This window comes from Vanessa cardui, chromosome Z (genome assembly GCF_905220365.1).
Source record: "Vanessa cardui chromosome Z, ilVanCard2.1, whole genome shotgun sequence".
Classification (NCBI taxonomy): domain Eukaryota; kingdom Metazoa; phylum Arthropoda; class Insecta; order Lepidoptera; family Nymphalidae; genus Vanessa; species Vanessa cardui.
In genome coordinates this window covers 2,228,565-2,256,515 of record NC_061154.1, presented here as the reverse complement: position 1 = coordinate 2,256,515, position 27,951 = coordinate 2,228,565, and the positions used below count along the sequence as shown (strand labels likewise).

General features: G+C 33.3%; 1 protein-coding gene across 3 annotated transcripts; it reads right to left on the bottom strand.

Annotated features, from left to right (window-relative positions):
• Positions 1–154: 154 nt before the first annotated feature.
• On the bottom strand, positions 155–27,772 carry LOC124542940 (peptidoglycan recognition protein-like). Of its 3 annotated transcripts, XM_047120885.1 has the most exons (5): positions 27,305–27,761; positions 7,923–8,081; positions 1,536–1,737; positions 1,026–1,138; positions 155–631 (listed from the first exon to the last, which is right to left on the bottom strand). In XM_047120885.1, the coding sequence occupies exons 1-5, from the start codon at positions 27,513–27,515 to the stop codon at positions 354–356; spliced, it is 963 nt and encodes a 320-aa protein (XP_046976841.1). In that variant the 5' UTR covers positions 27,516–27,761; the 3' UTR covers positions 155–353. The 3 variants fall into 3 exon arrangements, with proteins under 3 accessions (XP_046976841.1, XP_046976843.1, XP_046976842.1); XM_047120887.1 differs by lacking the exon at positions 7,923–8,081 and having other exon boundaries at positions 27,305–27,765; XM_047120886.1 differs by lacking the exons at positions 155–631; positions 1,026–1,138; positions 1,536–1,737; positions 7,923–8,081 and adding exons at positions 18,000–20,727; positions 20,930–21,088 and having other exon boundaries at positions 27,305–27,772.
• Between the last annotated feature and the right edge of the window lie 179 nt (positions 27,773–27,951).

Here is a 27,951-nt window from a genome sequence, read left to right as displayed (position 1 = left end):
TAAAGCGAAATGTTAGACTGGCAATATATTTTTAACAGACAAGTAATAATCACAAAAAAAAATATTATGAAGATTAAAAATTGTGAAATATATGGAACGTTCCTTTTTTAATATTCGTGAAAAAATAAAATAAAAGCATATACTTGTCGAGTGGTATGAGAATTATAAATGCGAAAGTGAAACCCCTATGTTTGTCGTATGTGATCAAAATTTTGTCTTTGATGTTCGTACGTGACTACAACCTGACTACAATAAGACGTCACTCGACGACGTACATATGTGAGTATGATACCAAAAATTGAACTACAAAAAAACAAACTAATTATGATTTAATTAGCCTCTTTTCTCGTTTTCTAAACGCCTCTTAAAGGCTGATCGCCAAACTTTTCTTGTATCTGTGTGCAGTTTAAACCCCGAAATCGGTGTTTGTGGTCATAGTTATCGAATAAATACAACGCATGTAAAAGGTTCGATCCAGGGCTGGCTGTATCTTGGATGTCCTTCGCGCCGACGATTAAGAAATCGGGTCGAAGATATCCCATTCTTACTCCATCCTCTAGCAACATTCGTGTCCTATTCAACTGGCTTTCCGTTACTTGCGAATGATGGGGTCTCTCTCCTCGATAATCTCCTGATGATAAGTATTAAAAACAGTGTATAATTTAATTATAATAGCTATGTGCATTAAGCTCTATCTATTACGTACTAGTTAATAATGTTGTTTAGCGGTTTTTTTATCTTTGATTTGACACAGATAAAAAATAATAGAATTGTTTATAATAACTAAACAATATGAACATGAGTCGGTTTAAGGATAATTGAAAAATCCAATTAATGTTATTCAATTAATCAATGACAGATAAATATCGAATGATATGCATTTATGCGTAGTTTATTGTTTTCAATTTAGTATTTATTATGAAGAATTTGTTATTCGAAATGTGCTTTGATAATTATGCACAAAAATACGTCGATTATTGTCCAAAAAGATGTTGGAAAGTGATTATTAAGAAATAAATAATTACCAACGAAACCTATTCCCACAGAGCACCTATTATAGCCGAAAGTGTGTGCACCTTCCTTATTCCAACCGCGTCCTTCGTATACGCGACCGTCATTCCCGATAAGGAAATTATATCTGAAAATAGAAATCGATGAGGGTATAACTTTATAGATACATATCATAGTGCACCTCATTCAATAGTGTCTAGGACATGGTCGTCTTTTGTTTAGAATTCAATCATAATGTACATGACATATTCTATCGATTTTAAATTTTTTTATAATTAGGTATATAAATTATCATGATCCATACTTATTTCCTTGAACTCAGTATAATTTCATTTGAGCAATCATGTTTAAGTCACGTACTGCTATCGTGCTTCGACTTGTGCACCACCCATTCACTCATAATCCGATTGGACAGAATACCTACATACATGATTTCCGAGGCTCCGAAGAAAGATACTAATAGTTGCCCCCTTGTAGCCGTATAAGCCCCATACCAGACTAACGAAATACGATGTATAACTTACGGAATATCATAATCATGGAGTGCTATGTACCATCCCTGCATGGTCCGAAGTTCGGCAGCGCATTGAGCAAACTTCGTGCACTCCCCGCTCACGGTATGTTGGACGACCACCAACATCAATGGATCGAACTTTTCATTGATGTCTGTCGAGTTGAACGGCTGTGCTAGCCACATCTCACGGGTTATGTTCCATTCGTGTGGAGCTGTTGACAAGAATATATTTAAAACAGGTTCAATTTACCTGATGTAACTCACTGTTAAGACACATTAGCACTAGGACATATAAAATATTTAACCAATCCTAATCCATATTCTTTTGACAATATGCAATCAACTATGGGAAATAAAATTTGATGTTCCTTTTGTATTTAAGTAATAACATTTTCAAATAATATCATGGTCTTTAGTAATGAGTGGAATCTTTAACTACCCATAAAATTAATGGAAAGGGTAACAAGGACGCGTTTTTGGCGAAAGCGAATGAAAAATCCTTTTATTCAAAAGGATGGGTGGTATCGTACCTTACTATAAATCTTCTAAAGACATATTTTCTCTGCTTGTTTCACAAATGACGCATATTTTTCTGTTTAATTTTTTTTTGTTGTGTACCTATTTAATTATAAGGGTATGTATTTATCTATTTTGTCAGGTATTATATACCGAGCTTATTTCTTGAAATAATTGATTGTATCCTAAAAGATAGATTACACAAAATTCCATTCAATTAAAAAAGTAATTAGTTGAATTTTTAAGAGACTTCTCTCCTAGAATGTTAGGGATAGTGAATTAATTTAAGATCATATTCATCTTGCAAACTCTTGATGACGTGAACATTTTACGATATACATTATACGCAATAGCAAAGCTGATAGTGAACCTACCGTAACTTTAAATTACAATATGGTACTTGAAAGTCACATGACTAATGAAGTGGTCCACTGTTCTAATTAATTATTTCAAGAACAGACAATCTATAACATATTCATTCGATAGCACACTTGTTATCTACAAAAATGACCGATAAATTAACATCGATGGATCGATCTCTATATAGATATTACTTTAACACGAAACGTCGAATACTATTTAATTATTTTTTCATAACAAAGCACAATGTGTAGTCTGAATGATGCAGGAAGTAGGTATAAGCACGTTGTTTCCACTTCGTAATGGCCTCGAAATGACGGAGCGTTGGTATTGAACGAATACAAATTTGAACTCTAAATGAATACGTATATTTTTATAATAAACATCTGTCAAAAAAGACTCTTAATAACTCAGTAAATCAAATTGTTATAAAGACTAATGTGTGATTGATTAATTTTATCCATCGTTTATCCTTCCAACTTAATGTTTGGACGATATATTTTTTCTCATTTATCGACACTCAATCAACCCTTCATTGTGAATGGCCCGTATCGTTGGTAAAAGTTTCAACATATCATATTATTTTTTTCATTTAGGTAGGTACCTACTAAAATATACAATTATTAGGGACAGAGTACATTTAATACGCTAGGTTAGATTTTTGTAAGATATCAAATTAGTTCGGATAGTTGCATTCGGTCGCTCTAAATTTTGAATATTACTAAATATTATCATTGGTCGATAGCATGATTTATCTATGATATTCTCTATGACTTTGCGAAAAAATGGCGTTCTGAACGTCAACGAAACCGTTGTCGAAATTTTTGAAATCAAACTAAATTAGTAAGGTTTCTTAATTTTCTTTATATCTTTTAGAAATAATAAATAATATCTTTATCGAATCAATACCTATTTAGTATGCGAAGTATAGATTATATATATGAATTAAATAATAGCAATTAATCATTTGTAACGGGAAATTCTGTTTATCCTTTGACACATAGCTAACAACTAGGTACACAGTGCTCGAGTCACATCAAACCGACCAGTCAGTCACGTATGACTACTGAAGAGATTTAAGAAAAGGCAAATGGACTACTTGACGATAAGAGGTAACGATCACTCATAGACATTGTTGCCGTAATAAGTATTAACAATTCTTTAATACACAAATTTGTTAAGTCTCACGACCGCAGTTGGATAAACTCACTTTCCTTCAGACTTCAAACTAACCGGTACAGAACTACCGTGAGTATTACCTACTGTTTATATGAGGTACGGGGTACTACTCGTAGGCAGAATATGTATGTGATGACTTGTTCAAAATACAAATAAATTAATTTATAGAGATAAACCACATTAGTATAGAATTTATTCAATTTATTTTCAAGATAAGAAATAGGCAACACCTGACTTTAAATAATCAATGTTAGATAAGTGATCGATACGAGTGATTTCAAATATTGATTTTCTGTTTGTCAATATTTGATATTGTAAAATGTACATCCGATCAAACGCAACTATATCATTTATTAAACTTACATTTCACTTAATTTCTCTTAACATTTCCAAGATTACGATTCCAGCATAAGATATGCTGGCAGTTGCGTAGCTGTTTGAGGAAGGGCCCAGTGCATGGAAAAAGAATCGGGCCCTCGACCCTTCTTTCCCATCCCTCTTTAACTAATAGTTACCCTTTAAAAATTATAGATATCAAAGAAGAAATCTTGTGATTTTCTAGCTATAGGAGCTTAATTTAGTTTAGAGAGGGCTTCGTAGGGTTTATAAGGTTTCGTAGGGCCAGGAGGTGCACTGCACCTGTGATAGCTACGCCACCGGTTTGTATTCATGGATTTTCCTTTTTTTCCAGGATGACTTTCACCATCAGAGGTGATCATGAGATAAAATAATTTACTAACCCTACTTATTTTACAATTTTAAAGCGCTATATTTTATAAGGAAGTTTAATTGACTGTAGAGCCATTCTGTGAGAAGAAATTCGAAGTTCACCGTCGAACAAGAACGTGTAATGTCAGGATGTGATACGTGATATAAAATTATCATTACAAAATTTAAATGATACACGTATCAAAATTCGATTAATATCAAAAGTCGATGGAGAAAATTTACAAGTGAAATGTAAAGTGAATTCTTACGTGACTAAATCGATTCTTAATCAATATTATCAGAGTGAAAAGTCCAAAGTCATCTGTAAATGTAATTTTGGAATGCTATCCAAAAGACTTTACTAGGCTCTATTAACTGAGCCACCCTGTAACTCCTGATGTGTTTCTAATCAATAAATGTAAATACACGATTGTCAATTAAAACGTAAAAATAGATAGACTAGCTTTCTAATTGTTATCAATGTTATTAGAAGATTATCATTTACAGTGTTTATTTAATGATTGTATCAAATATTTAAGGGTATATATGTATATGCTATATTTTCAATTAATACTAGTTAATCATAGATTCAACGTATAAATGCAATTTAGCGCTATACTGGAAAATGAGCCATTATATTTCAGCCAGTCACCGTTTAAAGGTGAGAATTTTTTAAACTTTCCTAGGCTGCCAGAGAGACAAAAATATTTTTAACGAATATCATGCCTACCAACTAGCTTTATAAATTAGGATTATTGGTTAATAACTAAGGTTTACTCTCCACGGGCAATACAATTTCGTCTAAACATTTTAAGCTCAATGTGTTAATATAAGATGAGCGTAACCTTATTGTTTTGAATTGATGGATGATGTATGTGTCTCAAAGGAGAGGCATATCGAACCGTATTCGGTGGTATGGGGAAGGGGGTGTGGCTCAGTGTCTACCCTTACTGATACCCCTGCCAATAGATGGCACTGTACGAAGTTAAATCGCGCTGACGAGGTCCTCGGGGAAATGTTTGTAAGCGTTGAATTTTTCCGACGTCAAGCACAAAACGCCACTGCCTTGAGACCATGTTAGTTGTTAAGTTTATTCTGTATTTAGTTTAGACTTAAGTTACCAACTTCATAGAATCTTGGCAATTTTTGAAAACGGGCGATTATGTAAAACCCGTATATGTATTCTGAAATGTGCTCAAGCAAAGCAAGTGAAATTGTAGTAGTGTGTTTGTTATAAGAAAGTGTTCTTTATATGTTTGTACCAATTAAACTTAATCTGAATTTATACAAGACTTTCCAAATAAAATTCAAATTAATATAGAAATGAAACATGAATAATGAGGGGACAGTCATCGAAAAATATTGTTTGAAGCATATAACATAGGCTGCAGTAGTATTTGATGAAAGCGATATTTACGTATAGTACGACAAAACTTAGATGTAGCATCGGTAAAATTCGTAAAGCCGACCGCTTTTCTCCGCTATACACGCAGCTGATTGTTATTTTCGTACTTTGAATTATTTAAACAATCACGTAGTTCAATTACATCCGGCGTACTATGACTATATTGTTTTTTTACAAGTCCATGCGAGCCAGCTGACGCATAGTCCCCCCTCTACGATGTAGCTGACTATTTTTTTTCAGCTCAGCATAATGTCAACTATTCATGGAAAAAGTTTGAGCTGGCGTACTATTACTTAATAATTATTTTTTTACCACTTAGCCTCCTTCACCCGCACGGTTCAGTTATTAGTCATATAAGATCGACAACAACAACTATCGACCTTAATATCAGCCGTCGTACTAATGTTGTCTTAAATTTTCGTATTGTCCTATTGTAAGCCAAATCGATACACCAACATATAGATTGGCTCAACACATAGCAAGGATATTATCACCCCTCCGAGGACACACTGCGGCGTATGTCAAGGATTCTTACCAGTTTGTTGGTGAAATCAAAGACCTTAAATTAACCAACAACGAGACAATGGTTAGTTTTGATGTCCAGTCATTGTTTACATGCTTACCCATACAAGACTGCATCGAAATTGTTAAGAGGAAGCTACAGACACACAACATGCCTATTGAATATGCAGAGCTGTTACATCACTGCCTCACATCAGGTTATTTATTGTGGAATGATGAATTCTATGTACAAGTTGACGGGGTAGCCATGGGTTCTCCAGTATCCCCCGTGGTCGCCGATTTATTCATGGAAGACCTGGAGGAGAGGGCTCTTCGCTCCGGACCAATAACACCTAGGTTTTATAAACGGTACGTAGATGACACTTTCACAATATTACCTAGTGATCTGACATCTGCATTTTTAGTACATCTTAATTCTATAAATAAAAACATTCAATTTACTATGGAATTAGAGGCAAATAATTCTTTAGCTTTCCTTGACATCCTTATTATCAAGAATCCTGATAATACATTAAGTCACACAGTTTATAGGAAACCCACACACACCAACAAATACCTCAATGGTGACTCGCACCACCACCCCAGTCAGTTAGCTACCGTTGGCAAATCTTTGTTTCAGAGAGCCCACCATCTCTGCAATGCTGAACACCTAGAGGACGAGCTACGTCAGGTCAAGCTTGCACTCCACCAGAACAAGCTGCCCGTGCCTCGCCAGCATCGCAGAAGCCGTATCAAGCCACCCACAGTTGAGCGACAACCTGCATTTCTACCATATGTGAAAGGAGTTACAGACAGGATTGGCAACATCTTGAAGCGAGCTTCGATTAAAACCGTTTACAAGCCTCATAAGAAAGTGAGCCAGTTCATGAGACCTATCAAGAGTAATATCCCTTTACAAACTGCAGGAGTATATAAACTCGAATGTGAGTGTGGTTTATCTTACATAGGCCAAACAAAGAGAAGCATCGGTACCAGGGTCAAGGAACATATAGGAGATGTCAAAAATAGGCGTTCTTCAAAGTCTGCAGTCTGTGAACATGCTCTGGATAAACCTAACCATTTTATCCGATTTGAAAAACCACAGATCCTCGCTAGAGAACACAGATTCATTCCTAGAATGATACGCGAGGCTATTGAAATTCAAAAACATCCGAACTTCAATAGAGAAGATGGTTGGAGACTTTCTAACACCTGGGATTCACTTATTAAAAATTTAAAATCCCAAATCCAACAGACTGCAAGACCTAAAGATACAGTTAGTGCCTTCTGCGTGCAACCGGAACGTTACTCAAGATATCAATTAAGAAATCGTTGGCGGTAGTTGTTATTAATATTTCCTTTGTTCTTCAAATAGACAAATGTCATCTTAGTCTACCCGTGACCTCGAACACTGCAAAGTGCTCGAAACGTCGGGATGTTTTAAAAATAATTAATATACGCGATTTATCCGTTATAATTAGTTTTATTTAAAAGCCGTCGTACTATGACTTCTGCATTTGCAACGCTACCCCCCATTTATAGCGACGAATAGCGTCGAATGGCGCCATAGGGTGCTATTTCTATTGGTTGTATATATCGGCAGTAATCGGTTTTATTGAATTTTCCGACGCTACATCTAAGTTGTGTCGTACTAAACATAATTTTGACATTACATGTTTCTGATAAATTGCTGAAATTGCATTTCTTTATACAATAAAGATGACTCACGTCTATCCGCACCGCCGCCAGATTTCGAGCTCTGTACAGTGAAATAAACGATGAGTGTTATGCAGACGACGAGCACGACCAGGGCCGCAGCGCACACCAGTCTTTCGGTCCTCGAACTGTTTTTCACCACGTTCCAGAGGTACCGTGGTAGGGGTAATTCTGAAACATGATATTTAATTATAAAAATTACATTACCTATTGTAGTGGAGATGGCCCAGTGGTTAGAACGCGTGAATCTTAACCGAAGATTGCGGGTTCATACCCAGGCAATCACCGCTGAATATTCATTTGCTTAATTTGTGTGTATAATTCAACTCGTGTTCTGCGGTGAAGGAAAACATCTTGAAAAAACCTGCATGTGTCGATTTCATAGAAATTCTGTCACATGTGTATTCTACCTACCCGCATTGGATCAGCGTGGAGGAATATGTTCCAAACCTTCTCCTCAAAGGGAGAGGAGACCTTAACCCAGCAGAGGGATGTTTAATAAATGTTGCTGTTATATCTTTTATATATAAAATGCAACGCTTAGTGCGATAGTGGGAAAAGGACGATTAGCTAAGCTCAGCGTAGTGTGACTTACGTAATCATTTAGAAGATAATCTTTTAAGGATACTGTTGCGGTCTTCTTGATAATTTATATTATTGTATCGTATTGTATCACTATAAAGTTGACATCCCGTCTACTAATTAATATTACAGAGTTCTCAGAGATAGACAAACAGACAGTCCTTCTCTAATAAAGGTTTTTGATGCAATCTTAAAATATCTATAATTATTATAAATGCAAAAGTAATTCTGCCTGAAAAGTTTTCACGTCAAATCAAACCATCAAACATCAAACCACTGAACAGAATGTGGTGCTGTAATCCCTAAGAAGGATATATGATATTTTAATGCCTTCGCTATCTTTTTAAGAGCAACCACTAAAATTGGCTACAAGTATTATTATCTATTCTCTGCACATATAATTAAACTAGAGTGTCTGTTTGTAATATTAAAATAATCGCTTTTTACTAAATGCATGTCTATTTATACAGGATATATGTATATACTAAAATAACATTCACTTTTTTTAAACCTGGTTTGATCTGTCTGTTTGTTCCCGCTAGTGTCTGGAACGGTTGGACCGATTTTGATGGGACCTTCACTGTCAGTAACTTAGCCTACTTTTGTTTTAGAATTATAGATATGACGAAGTAGTTTGTTCCGGCTTATACATTATCTAATCGAAGATAATGAGATTTATACAAACACGAAATTGCTACTTTCTACTTATTCTTATATTTCTTAGACATTACGCGTAAAGAAAAAAAAATATTCTGGTGTTTTTGTCCGTAACCATGAGCCTTGTTGAAGTTGTAATTCATACATACGTTTAACAACAAAAAATCTCAGATCACTCCGATGGACTTGCCTTTTGTCTATTTCAAATTAAATATAATTATTGCTTGTCAGTCGCGCGCTTGCCGATCGCTATCAATAAAAAAAACCCTATACTTCTGCTAATACCTGGTATTATCGTAATTAGCCAGTTCAATCCAGTCTCCTCAATATTTAAATTAGTGATTAAAAGTACGTGTAATGATAATATAGAGAATAAATAGTTAAGTCTTTTGCAAGTAAATAAAAATTAATAATACTTAGAAACATAGACGATGAAGGTTATGTATATAGTTTATATATCTCTTTTTTTCTGAGAAGATTCAATGTTTTCATAATCATCATTTCATTACATAGTATAAAACAAAGTCGCTTATCGCTGTCTGTTCCTATATATGCTCAGATCTTTAAAATTACGCAACGGATTTTGGTGCGGTATTTTTTTAGTGGATAGAGTGATTCGAGAGGAAGGTTTTTGTATACAATACGTGGACAATACAATATAAGTAAAGAAACACTGATAATTTTAGAAGTTTCAATTGTAATGTCGTAATTAAACAATTTCTTTAGCATATTTAGTATCAGTATTGCAGCCGTGCGAATCCGGGGCGGGTCGATAGTTACAAGTAGATAAATGTCGTATTTAGTAGTAGTAGGTATATAATAGTTACATCAACAAGCAATACTATTATACAGGTCTTTAAACTGATTGTAAATGACAATCATCTGAAGTAGGTATATTTTTTTTTTACGATTTACGTTTACAAATCGAATTTAATAATACAAAGTACAATCCGCTGCTAACAAATCACAAAGACGCAATTATTTACATCATTTTAAACGAAACAAGTTCCTATCGAGAATAAATTATCATACGATGAATTTACATATTCACAATTATTTCTGTAAAATATATTTAAGATGAGTTTTGAAAGTGAGCGTTTCTTTAAACAATATTATCATAGAAATTCCAAATATGAGCCTGTAGCGCCACGAGTCAAACTACGTGATATGGCTTTTCTTTCTCTAATATTCTTAAAAGACAAACAGCAAATCTTACTGGACAGATCTTGTTTTCCGTAATATAAGAGTCTATAATTTATTTTTATAATAACCAAATACATAGATTATATTCTATATATGATATATTGATATTCTATTAAACATTATTGCCATATATAAAGAAATATGTTATATTCTATTATTACTTATATTATTAGTAAAAGCCTGTAAACTACAGTAAGCCTGTAATCACTCGTTCCTGAAAAAAATATTTCAAATTTCATTATATATAAAATTCTTTTGAGTAATAAAACGAACTAAATTTTCGCATGCAGTTTGGGAACCTAATGTTGACTTGCTTATAGTTTTATTTACATCTGTGGCATTTTTTTTTCAATACGGTTTTTTTTTAATATAATTGGTAATGCCTGCTGTTACGTTTAAAAAAAAATGATGTCTGTTAGAAAATTAATTCTGCCTATGATATCAGTTGTTTATTGCCATTGCCTCTTTACATTTACGAAACATTAAAAGGATTTTAAAAACTTTATTAGCTCTCTCTGATTCAAGCGCCATGCTAAAACGATATCAGCTATTAATGTTTTTATAAGTAAAAAATGTAAGTTAGATTCTTCTTCAAATACATAACTTATATAGCTTGTGTGTGTGTGTGTGTGTGTTTGTGTGTATCAATTCTGCAGACGTTTGACATCATATTACCATTAATAACTAATCGTAAGAACCATAATGATAATTGAATTTTGATAAAATTTAATCTCTTAATAAGGTTTTAATATGAATCAACAAACATTATTTATGTCGGAAAAATGTAAACACTATCCTTCTAAACGAATCAATATTTGCTGTAATAAATATAATAATATCCGTACGCTTTGCTGGCTTTTATATTATTAATAATTAATTTATTTAATAGTGATTAGGAGTTGAGTTAATTTTTTTTCTAATCTTGTTTATATTCTTACGATATACGTATGTAACTCAGGTTTGCTTGTTAAGTATTATCGGACTTTACAATTTAATTAAATTAATTTTATTCTTCAATCAAATTACAACTAAGACATCACTGGCTGTATTTTTGACATCAGCTGCGATGTTACCTGTTTACTAAAATAAAAACAACATTTAAAGAAATTGCGATGAACACTTTCTTGATTATTTGTTTAAATAACATTAACAGGATTTCAATATAAGAAATTCGAAGAATGCAATGTTAATATTTTTCAAAGTTTCTGATAAATGCAATTTATGGTAGGATAATGATGAGTATACTATCATCGAAATCTAGGAACAAATTCATACAAACGTATTTGATAATTAATTACTTTTATTTATCTTTATAACAGTCAGTGAAAAATATGGAATTAATCATAAAAATGAAACGCATTGTCATTTGTAGATAACATTTGCAATCAGATAAGTAGAAATAATAAAATACTAATAAAAGTCTAAGTGTTTATTTTGTTGACCTCATTACTGAACGTTGACATATCAGGCATAGTTACTTATCAGAGTAATTTCAATCGAAATAATGGTAGGATTAATTATTGTGTTGTCAGCTGCAAAAATATATACCTACTCCTAGAAATAAAAAAAAAATATCATTGTAGTTTTTAATTGATTCTTTACTTATAAAAATAAGTTTCTATATCTTTGTTCCAATATTTTTGTACCAAATATATATTGGAATAATATATATTTGGTACAAAAATATATTGGAACATAAATAAAATAATTATTACATCCGAAAAAGACAAAATTGTTTACTGATCTGATAGATAGATGACGTGAGATACGTCGACTATTCCATGACATATTTTAGTACATACTTGCTAACAAATTGCGTACACAACTTAGTCCATTCGCATTTTAGAAACTATATTAAATGGATAATACTAACGTTGTATGTCTTTTTTTGAAATGTGAAAACGAGTAGGTAATAAATAAAAAAGACATTCCACATACTACGACACGTTACACATAGACGTCGACATGATATATTTACATATGATAAAATCGGAGTTAGACTGTGTCATTTTATTTTAGTATCCTTACATAGTACAAAACAAAGTCGCTTACCGCTGTCTGTCCCCTTGTATGCTTAGATATTTAAAGTTACGCAACGGATTTTGATGCGGTGATTTTAATAGATGGAGTGATTCGATAGGAAGGTTTTTGTATATAATATTATAAATACATGGACAATAGAGTAATGAAACATTGATAATTATAGAAGTTTCTAATGTGATGTCGTAAATAAATAAATTCTGTAGTATATTTAGTATCAGCATTGCACCCGTGCGAAGCCGGAAAACATCGTGAGGAAACCTATATGTGTCTAATTTCATATAAATTCTGCGTCTTCCACCGACCCGCATTATATGTTCCAAGCCTTCTCCTCAAAGTGAGAGGAGGCCTCAGCCCAGCAGTGGGAAATTTACAGGCTTTTGTTGTTGTTGAAGCCGGGGCGGGTCGTTATTTATACGTAAAATAATAATAAAGTCACGTCGCAATGTCCAAATAATGTCCATTAACTCGCGCAGCCCGCTTCGCCGTCATTCTGAGTGCTCTCACACCAACGATTTAATATCACAAAAGCTGTCTAATACAAAATTAATAAGTTATAGTAAAAACAGCAAACTTAACAATAGATTTTTTGTTAAATACAAACGCGCTCGTAGTGCGTGCCCGCAAAAATTCGTGCTCGTTTGAATTAAACAAAAAAGTTACTGTAGTAGCCTAGGTTACTCCTTATTACATCAGCTATCTGCCAGTGAAAGTCCCATCAACAGTGGTCCTGACGTTCCAGAGATTATCCGAAGCAAACAGACGCAGAGAGACAAAAATTGAATAATGTTATTTTGGTATAATGTACCGTGTATAGATATAAATAAATTGTCTAATTTTATTATAACTATGGGTTAACAAGGAATTTAAGAATTCAAATTTCGCCAAATATTCGACCACTAGTATACGGAAATATTCTTATAAAGCCTATTCTAATATAAACTATTTAAATTTCAAATATAGAATAGATTCGTGATAAAAAAAGGATCGATTTTTATTTTTTATACAGATAAGATTAGACAATGTAAGGAAAAATATTGGATTTGTTTGAACAAAGTGCACCGAGTGCATATATTTCAATCGTATGTAATTATAGTATTAAGATAAGGAGTGATAGGGAAATGATAAATGAAAAAAAATAAATAAAAGGGATTTGTTTGCCACGAACGCTGATAAGTGGGAGGAGTCGGCGAGGAATGGCCGACTGGTGAGTCTAAGGTAATTACTGATTTGAAAAAGATAAAGATTTGAAACGATTTTTTTTTACATCATACCCAATCTAATTATAAATAATCTCACAATAAAGATTGTCTGCGGAGATTACTCGACGCAATAAGAAAGTCTTACTTCACTTTTAACTATTAAGATTATTTATTTATTTCATAATCCATCAATTTACGTGCATAACTTATCGACTGTAATTTTCCTACTGCTGCGATAAGGCCTTTCCCTTTGAGGAGAAGTTTTGGAGCATTTTTTACCACGCTGCCCCAAATCGGATTGGTGGATCCACATGTTATAGAATTTCGTTGAAATCTGATACATGCAGGTTACTTCATGTTTTCCAGTAGCGCCTAGCACGATTCGAATTAAAACACAAATTAAGCACATGAAAATTCAGTTGTGCTTGCCTGGGTTAAAAGCCGCAATCATCGGTTACGACTTAAGATGTACGCGTTCTAACCACTGACCCATCTGGGCTTAACTTATCAGATTACATATTACATCATTTAAACCAAAATAGGATTAGTTATAATATATACCACACTATAACTTATAAGACAGTAATTCACTACAAACTAGATAGAAACTAACCTAACCTAACATTATTGATTTGTATTAAATTTTTTTGTGAGCAATGATGTCTTAATATATATTTGTAGTGAAATAAAAAGCGATATAAGTCTGTTAAATCAAAAAAGTTGACCTCCATGAAGGTCCGTTGAATAACGATGAACAATTGTATAAAACACGGCATCGAGGATATTCGCGCACGTCACACGAGGAAAATATGTGAGTTCCAAGCAATGAATATAATTAACGTCGAGCGAACGTGTTAACATAATATTTACACTTCAATATTTATAAAATATACGATACAATTTATAAGAGGATCTTCATTGCGTTTTACTTGGCGGTAGGGTTTTGTGCAAGATTTCTACCGCCGAACAACAGTACTTGGTGTTGTTGTGTTCCGGTTTGAAGGGTGAGTGAGCCAGTGTAACAATAGGCACAAAAGGGATGGTTTATCTTTCTTACAGCGCTATTGTCTTTGGGCGGTCGTGACCATTTACCATCAGGTGGCCCATATCGTCCACCGACCAATATCATCAAAAAAAAATCGCAATGATTTTTAAAAATATTAGAATTGCCTAACTTATAATCACGAATTTTCTCATCTTTACTGAATTATCATGAATGGAAAAATCTTTGGATGTGCTATTTTTAGCAGTAACGAATAGTTGTGAATTTTTCCATTGAATTTTTGTCTTTTTCTGTATCCGTACCGCTATTCTGTACCTCAGTTCGCAATGTCGTGACAAGCTATTTTTGATTATTCTCTTTGTTAGTTTTAGAGTTTGTTATTTTAAGAAATTCTGTTTGTCTACATCGCACGATTTAATCGAAGTTAATGTCTTTTTTACTTATAGGAATGCTGTAGGTATATTTATATTGTATTTATATCTCAACAAAAGATCAACTGTATAAATGTTATCAATTATCTATCAAGCATTATATAATAGTGTCTAGTATTAAAAGTAATAAAATACGTGAAAAGTTTGGATGCGCTGACTTCACTAACACGATAGCTCATTAATTAATTCATCATATACATTACTCTGATACCAATGTAAGTAGCTAAAGCTCTTGTTTTATGGAAAATCAGAAGTAACGACGGTACCACAAATACCCAAGACAATATAGAAAGCTAATGAACTTTTTCTACATCGACTCGTCTGGCAATCGAATCCAGAACCTTGGACTGACGTACCCATGAAAAGCGGTGTATCATCGATCAATGAGGTCGTCATTTCGTGTACCTAATTCTAGTTACCGTCTGCGAATGTATGTGTGTGGGGAAGAAGAAGAATGGCTAGGAGAAGGTGTAACTTACCCTATGTATTTTTCTGCTCACTGATATGTAGTAGATATACAATAGTTAATAGGTACGTGGAAATGTAATAAATAAACAGATACATACACATTTACAGTATTAAGTAAGAGTTATATAATGTGGTACATAATTGTTGATCTAGTGATGTCATGAGTCCAACACGTGTATGGACCATTAAAACATGTTGGGTTTTAGTCTTAGATTGCCAGTGCAACAAGCATAATGCAACTTATTAGTTTACACCTAAATTTGTACGTTATTATTAGTCGTACTGACACAACTTAGATGTAGCATCGGCAAAATTCGTAAAACCGATCACATCCGAATTAAGTACGCTGTCCTAAATTATAAATATTTATTTCTTATGTGAATATGATCTTTACACAAACGTAATAACTTGTAATATCATATGACCGAATGTATTCGTCAATTTGATCTATCAATTTACATGCACTTGCTTTCTCGTGTTGAACTGACGCCAAAATCTATAGCGACGAATAGCGGCGAATGGAGCGCTCTTTCTATTGATAGCATAAATCGGCAGTAATCGGTTTTATTAAATTTACCGAGGCTACAATTAAGTTGTGTCGTACTATACCAGCGCCCGATTTCTCAGCTTAAGTCAGAACATCTTTAAATCGGACTATGTGAGTTAACAAATAAATACCACGACTGTACTGCAGACTCACGCCTCTATATAACACCACAGTATATTTTGTACAGTTGACGAGTCTTATACATTAGCCTGGGGCGAGATAGTCTATCAGGAAATCATTATACAGTTCTAACACAATAACGTATTACCGTTTCGTTTATTGAGACTCTAATAAAGCAAAAACAAAAAAAAAAGTGATTTATAACAATTAATAAAGTACAAAGCAAAGTTCGTTCACTTTTTCGGACTATGTTGTGTTCCGTACGTGAAGGACAGAGGTTAACGCGAAGATTGGCTGACGTTTAGATAGCCACGAATCAACCATTAAAGAAATATTTCGTTTTTCTCTTATGTCGAATTGAATAGGAAAAAAAACGCTTGGCCCTTGGAGTAGTGGTGCAAAAAGCTTCATCAAAAGTATAACACTTCGCCTCATTGCCTCCACTGGTGATAGGAGGGCTGGTTCGTTTTTTGCCCAGAGGATCGAAATTGTGATTCAACAGGGAAATGCTGCAGTAACTATTTTTAGTTCATATTTGTATATATATTTAAGCATTTAATGTTGTTAATTCTTATGTTAATAATTATTTTTTTTTATGTTTATAAATATTGAATAGGACTATAACAGCAAACTTGACATCGCAAGGCCTTAAGGCTGTCACCGTATTAAATTAAAATCCTATTGAATACGTCAAGGACAATTTCGTAAGACGTGATCGAAGTCGACTACAATAAGTTAAAATAAGATTTGTATGGATACAATGCGAGATCGTTTGAAAGAGAAAAAAAGGTAAAAAGTACAAATCATTATTATTACGAGAAGTTCTAACTCCATAACTGTTGTTCATTCGTGTTTTATTAACTTTTATAAATAAACTAGTTGTACCCGCGACTTCGTTCGCGTTTGAATTTAGCATCAGCTTTCTGCTAGTGAAAATCTCGTCAAAATCGGTCAAGCCGTTCCAGAGATTAGCCGAAACAAACAGACACACAAAAATAGAAAAAAAATATTTTTTTTGTATATGTACGCGTCATAAACACGTCTTAAATATTGATTGTTTTAATATTACAAAAGGACACACAAATTTCATTATATGTGTGGATAACAATCAAATGCACCTTTTTTTCTTTCCTTTATTAGACTTAGTAGGTACTTAGTAGATAAATTATTAAATATTATACCTGTTGTACAACAACAACATCAGCCTGTAAATTCCCACTGCTGGGCTATAGGCCTCCTCTCCCTTTGAGGAGAAGGTTTGGAACATGTTAACCAGTAGAACATTAGAACATTTTTATAGAAATAAATCTATAATAATATTATATTTCTAAAAGTAGCTACGTTTATATTATGCTATCTGTTACGCTTTGTCGGTTTAACCAGTGAAACAAATTTGATGAAATTTGGCATGAAGCACGCTTAAAATCCAAGGACGAGTGTAGTTTTTACATGACACTTACACAACAACAGTTAACAGTTTTTAAAACGCAAATAAATCTGCGGACGTAACTATTAGAACTAGCGCGCACTGGTCACTTTTGTCACGGTGACTGTTTCGTCACTCTTGTCGAGTCCATGAATATGTATGGAGATGCGCGCACTTTACGACGTGACATTTGTTTCTGCATCTGTACATATTCACGGATTTGACAAGAGTGACGAAAAAGTCACCGTGACAAAAGTTACCAGTGCGCGCTAGTGCTTACAATAAAAATTCTGTGTTGTAACATCATGGTGACAAGTTGCTTTATACAAAATACAACACAAGGTAACTTTTTATTTAACAATGACGCGTAGAAAATAAGGCTTTAACATATAGGAAACATAAATAAAAAATATACATTTATTGTATATAAAAATCTAATTTTATTTAATTAACGTTAACCTTGGATTGACTATAATCATTTCACATATAAAACTATATTATGTACAAACATCTGTTGCATACATAGACTCGTGTTTACTTCACACACACATATGCTGATAATATGCATATATTATATTAAACTTAACATTTATTTCAGTATGACGTCGTTTTTAATATACAGGGAATCATTAACATCAATAATTATATAAAACAAGTTATAATTTGGCAGTCATTTTGGAAACATTTTATCTTTATTTGGTAATTTTGTATTCAGTCCAATCAAATGATAAGCTAGTGTAAGAGTCCCTTAAAAAACGATTTTCCTCTCACAATGGTTGTATTTTCACTTGTATTAATTTCAGAAACTCCACAATATGTATATTATCATCCATCATCCTTCTGCCCTTATCCCAATTTTATTTAGGGTCGGCGCAGCATGTCTTCTCCTTCCATACTTCTCTATCAGACGTCATCTCACAAGTAACATTCTTTCTAACCATATCGTCTTTCACACAATCCATCCATCGTTTCCTTGGTCGTCCTCTATCTCTATATCCATCTACAGCCATGATCAAGGCCTTCCCCACAATATGTTCCTCATTCCTCCGCATTACATGCCCATACCATGATAGCCGCCTTCCACGTAACTTCTCGGCTACCGGTGTCACTTTTAAACTTCCTCTTATGTACTCAACAATAAGTATAATTATTATTAATAAGTTTGTAGCGATGTTTGTGCAAATCAAATAGTAAGATACTGATCTAAGAATAGACTTATATATAGAGTATAATATAAAGTTAGTTCACCAAATCATAGATAAAATCTATATTTTATTTTATAGGTTATCTGTGCAATTAAAAAGCTACTAATTAAACTATCTACCACGATTAGCAACAATATTTAAATTAGGTAGCTCATTTATTAAGAACAATTAAAGATTATGTAACATCGATCTATATAGGAAGTCGAGCAGGGTGAGAATTAAAGCGGTAAAATCGCTCGGAGAATCTCCTGTAGTATATCATCCGTCTAAAGAAAGAAGCGCTGAAGCGGCAAAATTTTACAAAATATAAAACAAAGATACGCAACGCTTAGATCAACAGACATCAATAGACAGAATAGAAACATTTAATATATAAATTAGATGCATATTAGAGCCGGAAAATAACAAATTATCTTTTTAATGTTTCTTTTTCATTTCGTATTCTCTGTTTCCATTTTATAGAAGTACTATTGTGGCGTTTCAGCTCTTATTTCTTTCAACTAAACACTAAGTAAGCCACACGTTTTAAATACATAGCAAACAGCATGTAGCCCACAGCTGGGCAAATCCCTTCAATACGTATGCAACGCATGTAGAATTTTGCCCAACATGTTTCCTTACGACGTTATCCTTAACAGCTTAGCGCGACATGAATCTTAAACATTAAATTAATTTGCATTTTAATCGCTATTTTTATTTAAGATCAGCCTGGCTCTCTCAGGGTTTTTATGTGCATAGACAGAAAAATAAAATAATATGAAATATTTTATATGTTTCGAAGAATATATTTAGACTGTTCATTGCGCTATGGTAATGAGATTGAACACTAAATGTTATAAAAAGGTCTGGAGATATTTATGAATTACGGAAAGGACGGTCACTTCAAAATTTCAAAATTAAGATTAAATCGCTACAGATTGTATACAAATTTCTTCTTCGAGTATAAGGATTACAGATAAGTTTTGGTAACATTCGGTTAATTTAATATTTAAAATTTTATCGAGACTTAAACTCAGTCTTATGATGTATTAATTTTACAACATTTTATATTTCACATTTTTTTAACATATGTTTACTTATAAATAAATGGAATCATACAACTGATTCTTTTATAATAATATCTTTATGTTTCTTGTTATAAACAATAACAAAATTAATAGTTTTTGAGATATAGCCTTTCATCATTTATGTCACATGACTAACAAACACATACGAATGATAAAAAATAAAAAATTGTCTTTGGTCCGATGTGACCTTGAACACCGAATTCTGACACAAACTTTTAGGTCTCTACAACTCTTAACGAAAACTTTTTATATCAAACACCTTCAATAAATATTGCTCATGAGATGCTATCACTTGTAAAACTCACAAGGGCATATTGTGTGTTCACAGCGTCGTCATCTTTGGAGACAGCCGCTCGTATTCACCGGATCCCAATTTGAAAAATAGTGCAGATTTCTCATTACATGAGGTCCAGGGCTGACCGTTTGCGGGTTCACTTGACACTGTCCATAAAGTGAGTAATTTGGCTGGAGGACACCAATATTTACCAAAGTTTCGAGTAAGATATTGGTGTGATTAAATTGGGCGAGATCGGGCACGTCCGTCACATAATTCCCTACAAACATAATTGATATACTTCTTCTATTATACGACGTGACCATCGCTCCGAATACATTTGCTCCTCTCCCTTCGAAGACGAACCCGTTCCCACCGACGAGGAAGTTTGGCCCGATGTCGTAATAGCCTCGTCTTAAATGATTCTGCTGTATTTCCAGCACTTGTTCTATGCATCGATATCTTTGGTTACAGTAATTGGCAGCAGAATGTCCTATGATTACTGTTGGAAGTGGTAACTGGAGAAAGTCTTGGCCGTACGCCGGCATCGCTTGCCAATCGTCACGACGGAGATACCATGACTCGTTCAAACCTTAAGTAAAAAATCGTATATGAGCATTCCAACATGATAAGATAAGCAGAAACATTTCAAAATTGAAATGATTTAGAAGAAATAAAATTGATTCGAATAAATTATATAAAATTGTTATTTTAAAGAAAATGATTTTGGGAACCAGGGTTAAGTTAAGTGATTAATTACTTGAAGATTCAAAAGAACAAATAGAACAAGTTACCTATATCTAGCCGCGTCTGCTGGTTAGGCAGGGCAACGTAAATGAGATAGATGATTAGGCCAGTTGCAACAATCAAGGCCCAACATACGAAGACAGCCACACTGCATCTCAATCTGCGGGCTTGTTTCGATGACACCAGTTCGAGGCCCAGAAAGTGGCCTGAAACAATTGGAAAAAAACCATTATTGGTGAAGAATAAAATTTAATTCTTAACATGAATGAGGACTATCTATTGACGAGTTCAGCTTCCGTGAACGTGTTAAATACGAGGCAAACAGTCACACCGGTTTATTGTGATCAAATGTAATGTTAACGATATGAATCATGTGTATTTAATATCGATTTATTAAATACTAGTAGTCGACCGCGGCTCGCGTTTTGGGGTGTTGGTTGTCATGTGCTAGGCAAAAAAGTAAAAGTGTCCTTTTTTGGAGTTCAAGTTTGTGTCATAACAAATTTAATCAAATACGGTTCAGCGAATCGCTCGTGAAAGAGCTACAGACGGATAGACAGACATCTAGAGTTACTTTCACATTTATAATATTAATATAGATATATTCTTATGGTATTTTTCGAAAATAATTCTAAGAAATAGATGCAGATTGAGATCGTTGTTGGTTATATTTTCTCTTTCAATTCTCAGAACAGTTTATTTTGTGACTTCACGCTAATTGTCTGTAAGTGGTCTTGTATACATTTTCACACGTAAATGTGCCTATATAAACAAAGTACTGGAAATACCACTTTAGTTATCACGTGACCGCAAATGACATGAGTTTAGCCATGACAGATATCTTTAAACATGTTAGAATAGTTATAAAATACTCATACTATCCTATACCTTACATGATAATGAAAACTACGGTTTGAAAAATGATATTCAAGTATTTAATACACATGAAAAATAGATTTTTAATACATTGTGGACTAGAGAAACTCATAATGACCAAAAACCTAGGTCCGTTTTGCTTTTTTATACTTGACATATCCAGACATATTAACATCTAAGCTGTGTTTTATATTCGACGTATTTAGGCAATGATATAAAAATTGCCTCGGGCGGAGAAATCATTTGATTCGGGATTATTGTCATGTAATTTTTGGGAACAACTTAATCACAATCAACAAATCAACAAATGTTCAGCATTTTATCCGAATGTTCTCCAAAAACAATATCGAATATGGCGTATACTGAATATGGAATACGGAAAAAATTATATTCATTTCGTTTTCCGTGTGGGTTTAAGGCTGAATCTTTAACTGTATCTATATCGTATAGTTTATTAACTTCTATAACGTTTGACCAATCGCCATGACACAATCGTCACCAATGTTAATATTTTCTCTCTTTCTTTATATTTCAGCTACTAAGGCTATTTAACCGTTTATCTATTTTATGACCAGACTTGCTATATGAGTGCAGATGTTCAGGCCTTACAATTGAGTTACTAGAGATGAGGTGCAAGATATACAGACAAGGACGAAATATACCAGGTTTAGTTAGTATACAAGAGAATAATATATTAATTAGTAGTCAATGTTTACAAAACAGCACACAAGTACTAAATCGAGGTAGACTGGCTGATAATGCTATCAACGTTTCCACTTATTAATAAAATATAATTTAATGAATTAATTAAATAAAAACACAATACGTTTTTGCAAACACTATCCTTAAACGTTAAATATTATTCTGACAAGTATTTATACATTATTCTGACAAAGCGTTGTGTTGTTTACAGGACAACGCGCGATGACGTCATTTTCTTGTAAACAATTTGATTCAATAGAGTAATAGTATTTGATATTCAATTTTAATAATATTCTTTAATAACTTAATATTTCTATGATATTTTTTCTAGGCGACAACATTTGAATCTTGATTGAGGATTATGAGGTCGAATCGTGCTCGACGGGGAACTAACATCGTTAAGAGAATCGAGTCGAATTGATACGTATTTCCTATTAATTTTTAAATTATTATAGTCAATATCGTAAACGTTGTATAATAATGTAATATTTAAAACCTTTTTTACATAATAAAAGATGAAATACGTAGTAAAAGAATGCTGTGAATTATTAGCCAGTATAACGAGTTTTGAAAAATGTACAAGACGCTAAGGCCTTGGAAAACTACTTGTACACAGGTAGGGTCGACCTGGGCCGGTAGGGCTCGGTTAATAATTATGAAAAGAGGTAAGTTGAACTGGAAGTTGACGCCAAGGTGAATCATTTTCAAATTTTTCGTTTCATTTCGAGTAACTATATTAAATTTAACGCCTGGCCCACATTTTTCTGAGCAAAGGGTAAAGGTAGGGTCACAAGGAAGGTCTCACTTTATACACGGCATACGTAACCTCATCAATCCGATACTGTGTATAGACGAATATTATTTTGTAACGAACGGGTCGAAATGCTCAAAATTAGTAATAATATTATATGGAATATGTTTAATTGTTGTTATAAGTGAGGATGTAAGCGATGTAAATACTGCAATGGATATATTTTTCAAATAAATTTGTTTCTGTTTTTATTACAATGTTTTAATTGAATGTGAATTTATTAGCTAACTATACAAATAGTTATGACTGCACTATACAAATATCAATATTACGTATAAGTTAAAGTAGTAAAATTATCTGTATTTAAAACTCCATTGTGTCTTTGATTATTTCTTGTTATATGGATTATATAAGATTTGATAATACGCTAGAAGACAAGCAAGAATATATTCGTACTAAATAGTAACCACAAACATTTTAAAAGTGATAAATACAGTTATTTTAAGTTCTGCTTTTGTATTAATCTGTAGCGATTATAAAATGATATTCTCCGATAACGTACATTTGGAAGCACTAATCTAGATAGATAGGGCACACTGTTTTACACGGGTACTTAGTATACTAGCATTCTTGCCACCATTCTACACGATTTATACAGTAACTTTTTTAATTAATATATGTATACTCTATATTTAAGCAATTTACTGCTAGCGCGCACAAGTGATTTTTGTCATGGTGAGTGTTTCGTCACTCTTGTCAAGTCCGTGAATATGTATGGAGTTGCGTGCATGTAACGACGTGACAATTGGGTGACATTTGTGTACGCCGTGACGAAACTGTCAGCGTCTTTACGTTTTTTCATAGCAATGCGCGCACTAGCGACAAATTTGTCAGTCTCGTCGTCAGTCGTTCGCTATCTTCACTTTGACTGCCGACTTTGGCGCGCACAAAATGACGTCACCATCTATTCAAAACTTAAACATTCGTGAAGACGATACTGATAATGATGTTCTAATAGAAGAAGTGGAAAAGAGACCAGCTCTTTATGATAAAAAATTGAAAGAGTATTCAGATATTCACGTGAAAATTAAAGCGTGGGAAGAAATTAGTACCGAGTATTCCCTTCGGTTTCTTTTTGTCCTGTAGAACGACCGTCTCTTCGAAATCCATAGTGGCAAACGACACTTCGATTTCGAAAATGTTTTGTCATTGTCTCTATTAATGAGCGCACGCCACCTAACGACGTGAAACGTGACGTGACAACGACAAAAACTTTCAAGTCACCGTGACAAAAATCACCAGTGCGCGCTAGCTCTAATGCTATTAATTCTTATGTTAATAAAATTTATAATGTTTCAAATATTCATCTTTTTATCATTTATCAAAACTATTATTGACACATTAATTATTGTTTTAAAATAAAAATAATCTTAACGTTACGACTAAAATTAGCTTCATAGCATTGTGATATAAAAACAAAACTTATCAACAGTTTAAGCTCTTTCCACAGATAATATATGATCTTTGAACGTTATAATTTGAACCGGTTGATTTACAGATAGTTAAATGTTTGACAGATCAAGTGAGATTTGCGAACGCATGAGCGAGTTGCGAGATGTCTTATCATTGGACAGAATGACTTGCATAGAGATCTCGTATCTCGAGATTATTAATGTCGTAGTATTCATATTAGGTACATATAATGATTTTCGAAGTGAAAATTATTCAGATTTTTATCGTTATTTAACATACTCTCAAGCGTAGACGCTTTGTGTCGTAGTAATTATAAAAAATGTCCATTACCAGATATATTGATGTCAAAACCGGTTATTACCGCTTATAACCATTTCAATCCGGTTAATATGTATATAGATAGAAGTAATACAAGAACCGATGGGTAGGTTATGAAAGGATAGTTTGGTACGCTCATCTCAAAAATGATAATCATTAAAATCGATAGTTATATAGTTCCCAAATATCTTCAAATTGAGTTAAATAAAATCTCACTGACGTCAGCAAGAATAAACCGATCCAATGTAATTTAGGGTAAATTTTCCTTATGTATATATTCTCGCAAGGAATAATCATACCATATTGTCACATAATAATTTTATTATTTATCGTTTCATTAGTTTTTTCTTATTGTTTACTCATATATTTTTAAATATAAAATACAAAATATATTTAAAATTTGTACTCTACAACCAGTGGCGGGAATAGAGTCCAAGCCACCGGTGGTCAGGGCTCCAGAGAGAGGAACTTCCTCACAATACGCGCCGTGCCGAGGAGTACTGCCTAAACGTCATATATATTAAAGCAACTTGAATAAAACAAAACAAACATTACTTTATTTTAACATCACACATCACTCACGAGACATCCTTCGTCGAAGAGAATGATGTGATATTTACCTAGATGTAATTAAAGGCACAGCTGACATTATGACATACGCGAAGTATTAAAAACTAGCGATCCGCCCCGGTGTCGCTCGGGTGCAAAGCTGATACTATATGTACTATGAATCACATTAGAAACTTCTAAAGTTATCAGTGTTTCTTTACTATATCCATGTATGTACAAAAACCTTCCTCCCAAATGACTCTATCTATTAAAAAAACTTAAGAGATTTTATTTTAAAGATTTAAGCATACATAGGGATATAGGGAGAGTGAAAGCGACTTTGTTTTGTACTATGTAGTGCTTCGAATTTAGAAGTACCTACTTAGAGTATTTTTAAATGATTTTATACAAGTTAACGAGTTTAGTTTAGTCAAAGAAACATTTAAATTAAAATTTATTTTAACTGTATAAATCTTCGGCGTAGCTTACTGTGTATAATTACCTCTTAATCACTCTTGATTTCTTTGTTGTTTATTTTTAACTTTCCCATTCGTTTCATAAAATAAAATCATTTGTAAAAAATTTTTTGGTAAACAATAGATGATAAAAAAGCGTGGAGCTAATACTTGTTGACTATATATATATAATAGTATTTAACTAACACGAATTTGTATTTTTAAATGTTGAAAAAGAGTAACTACTGAGTTTCTTGTGGGCTCTTCTTGGTAGCTTCAGTAAATGTAGTTTAATAATGATTCAAAAGTATTGTTAAATGATGTCAAAAGCCTGCTTGAATAAAGTATATTCTCATTTTCTTTTTATAATTTTAAGAAGTTATAAGAAAAAGGAATTTTAATTATTGCAATTTTTTTTTGTGTTTCTTTATGTTTTCTTTAACCTTAAATCATTAATTTTCTACATAATTAGTTATCACATTATTATAAACTTTTAATTATGTCCGTGAGGGACAGAGATAGCGAATAGAGGGAGAAGTAATGACGAATAACATTGTTCTGTTGAAATACGATTTCCATATTCCAAGTCGTCAACATTCAGAGATTATTATATATTTAATATAAAATGTAAATTTTAATATTATAATGAAGACAGTTTATCTGCTGAATTTATCCTAAAGCAAGAAAGAGAGAGATGGAGAATGGGGGACAGAAACGTATATACCTACGCCCCGGCCCATTGGCTATTTCCTCAGACGACTAGAGCGTTTAAATATCAAGACAGTATACACCAGAACCAGTTACATATGTTAAACTGGCTTAAGTACTAATAACCTCAAGATTTTATCATATATATTCAAAATTATATTTTTAATTGGTGTTCGAATTTTGAATTTTTTTTTTAATTGTGATATGTATCAATATACAGTTTATCAGGACATCGATGGACTGAAGGAGCGACAAAGGGCAACATTGAAATAATTATTTACGCACTTAAGCCTCTAAATCACTTTGCAAATGTTTGCACTGCCGCCTTATCACTTGTAAACAACTGCGGCCACATACTTATTTATAACTGGAATATATATTTACAATGAAATTCGCAATTCGCATTCGCAATCGTTCCTATATCATATAGTCGTTGGCAATAGTTCTAAAAATATCATTTAATGATAATGATTTTATGTCCGAAAAAAAAAAAATTAATTATTATAAATCGCAAGCATAAACGCAAGCTTATCGATACAATTAAAATGGCGCAGAACAAAGACTGGGTGACATGCGCATGCGTCGCTCACCTTTAACCATCTCCGCGTTTTGGACATTCTGGGTGACGGAGACGAACTTGGGGCCGATGTGAACTTTGGATGACTTGGTGACGTTGAGGGTCGCGACATTGGGCACGGGCATCGCGGCCGCGATCGCCCTCTCGTCCATGACGACCAAATCCGACCCATTGTTCACTCGTCCTCGTTCCTCGATGCTGTTCCCATCGTTCGGTGTCCACATCACAAACACAAAACTTGTATGACGTAATCAATGACACGATCGAGACGACGGCTCGCGTCGTTGTCCGTTGCGCTACTAACTTCGCTTCTACAGTCAACAGCTCTGACTCAATCGGTAAATCCTGATAATAAATTGTAATAATCGCTTGCACAGATTCGCGTGCGAAATATTTTAAACGTTTCTATTTATTTATTTGATAAGGGAATAAACAATGTTAGACTATTGGAGTCGAGAGTTCGGTTGGGTTCAGTGATAAGACTCTCTCTGACTGTCTCTATCGTGTTATCTATTTCGCAAATAAAAGTGTTAATAAAGACTCGCTGTCACATGTAATTAGGACACCTACGTTTAACTGATAAAGGTGCTATGTGAGGTCATTGTTGACTTTAGTTATTTTTGCAGAATAATTTTGATTGAATATTCAACGTCGACACCT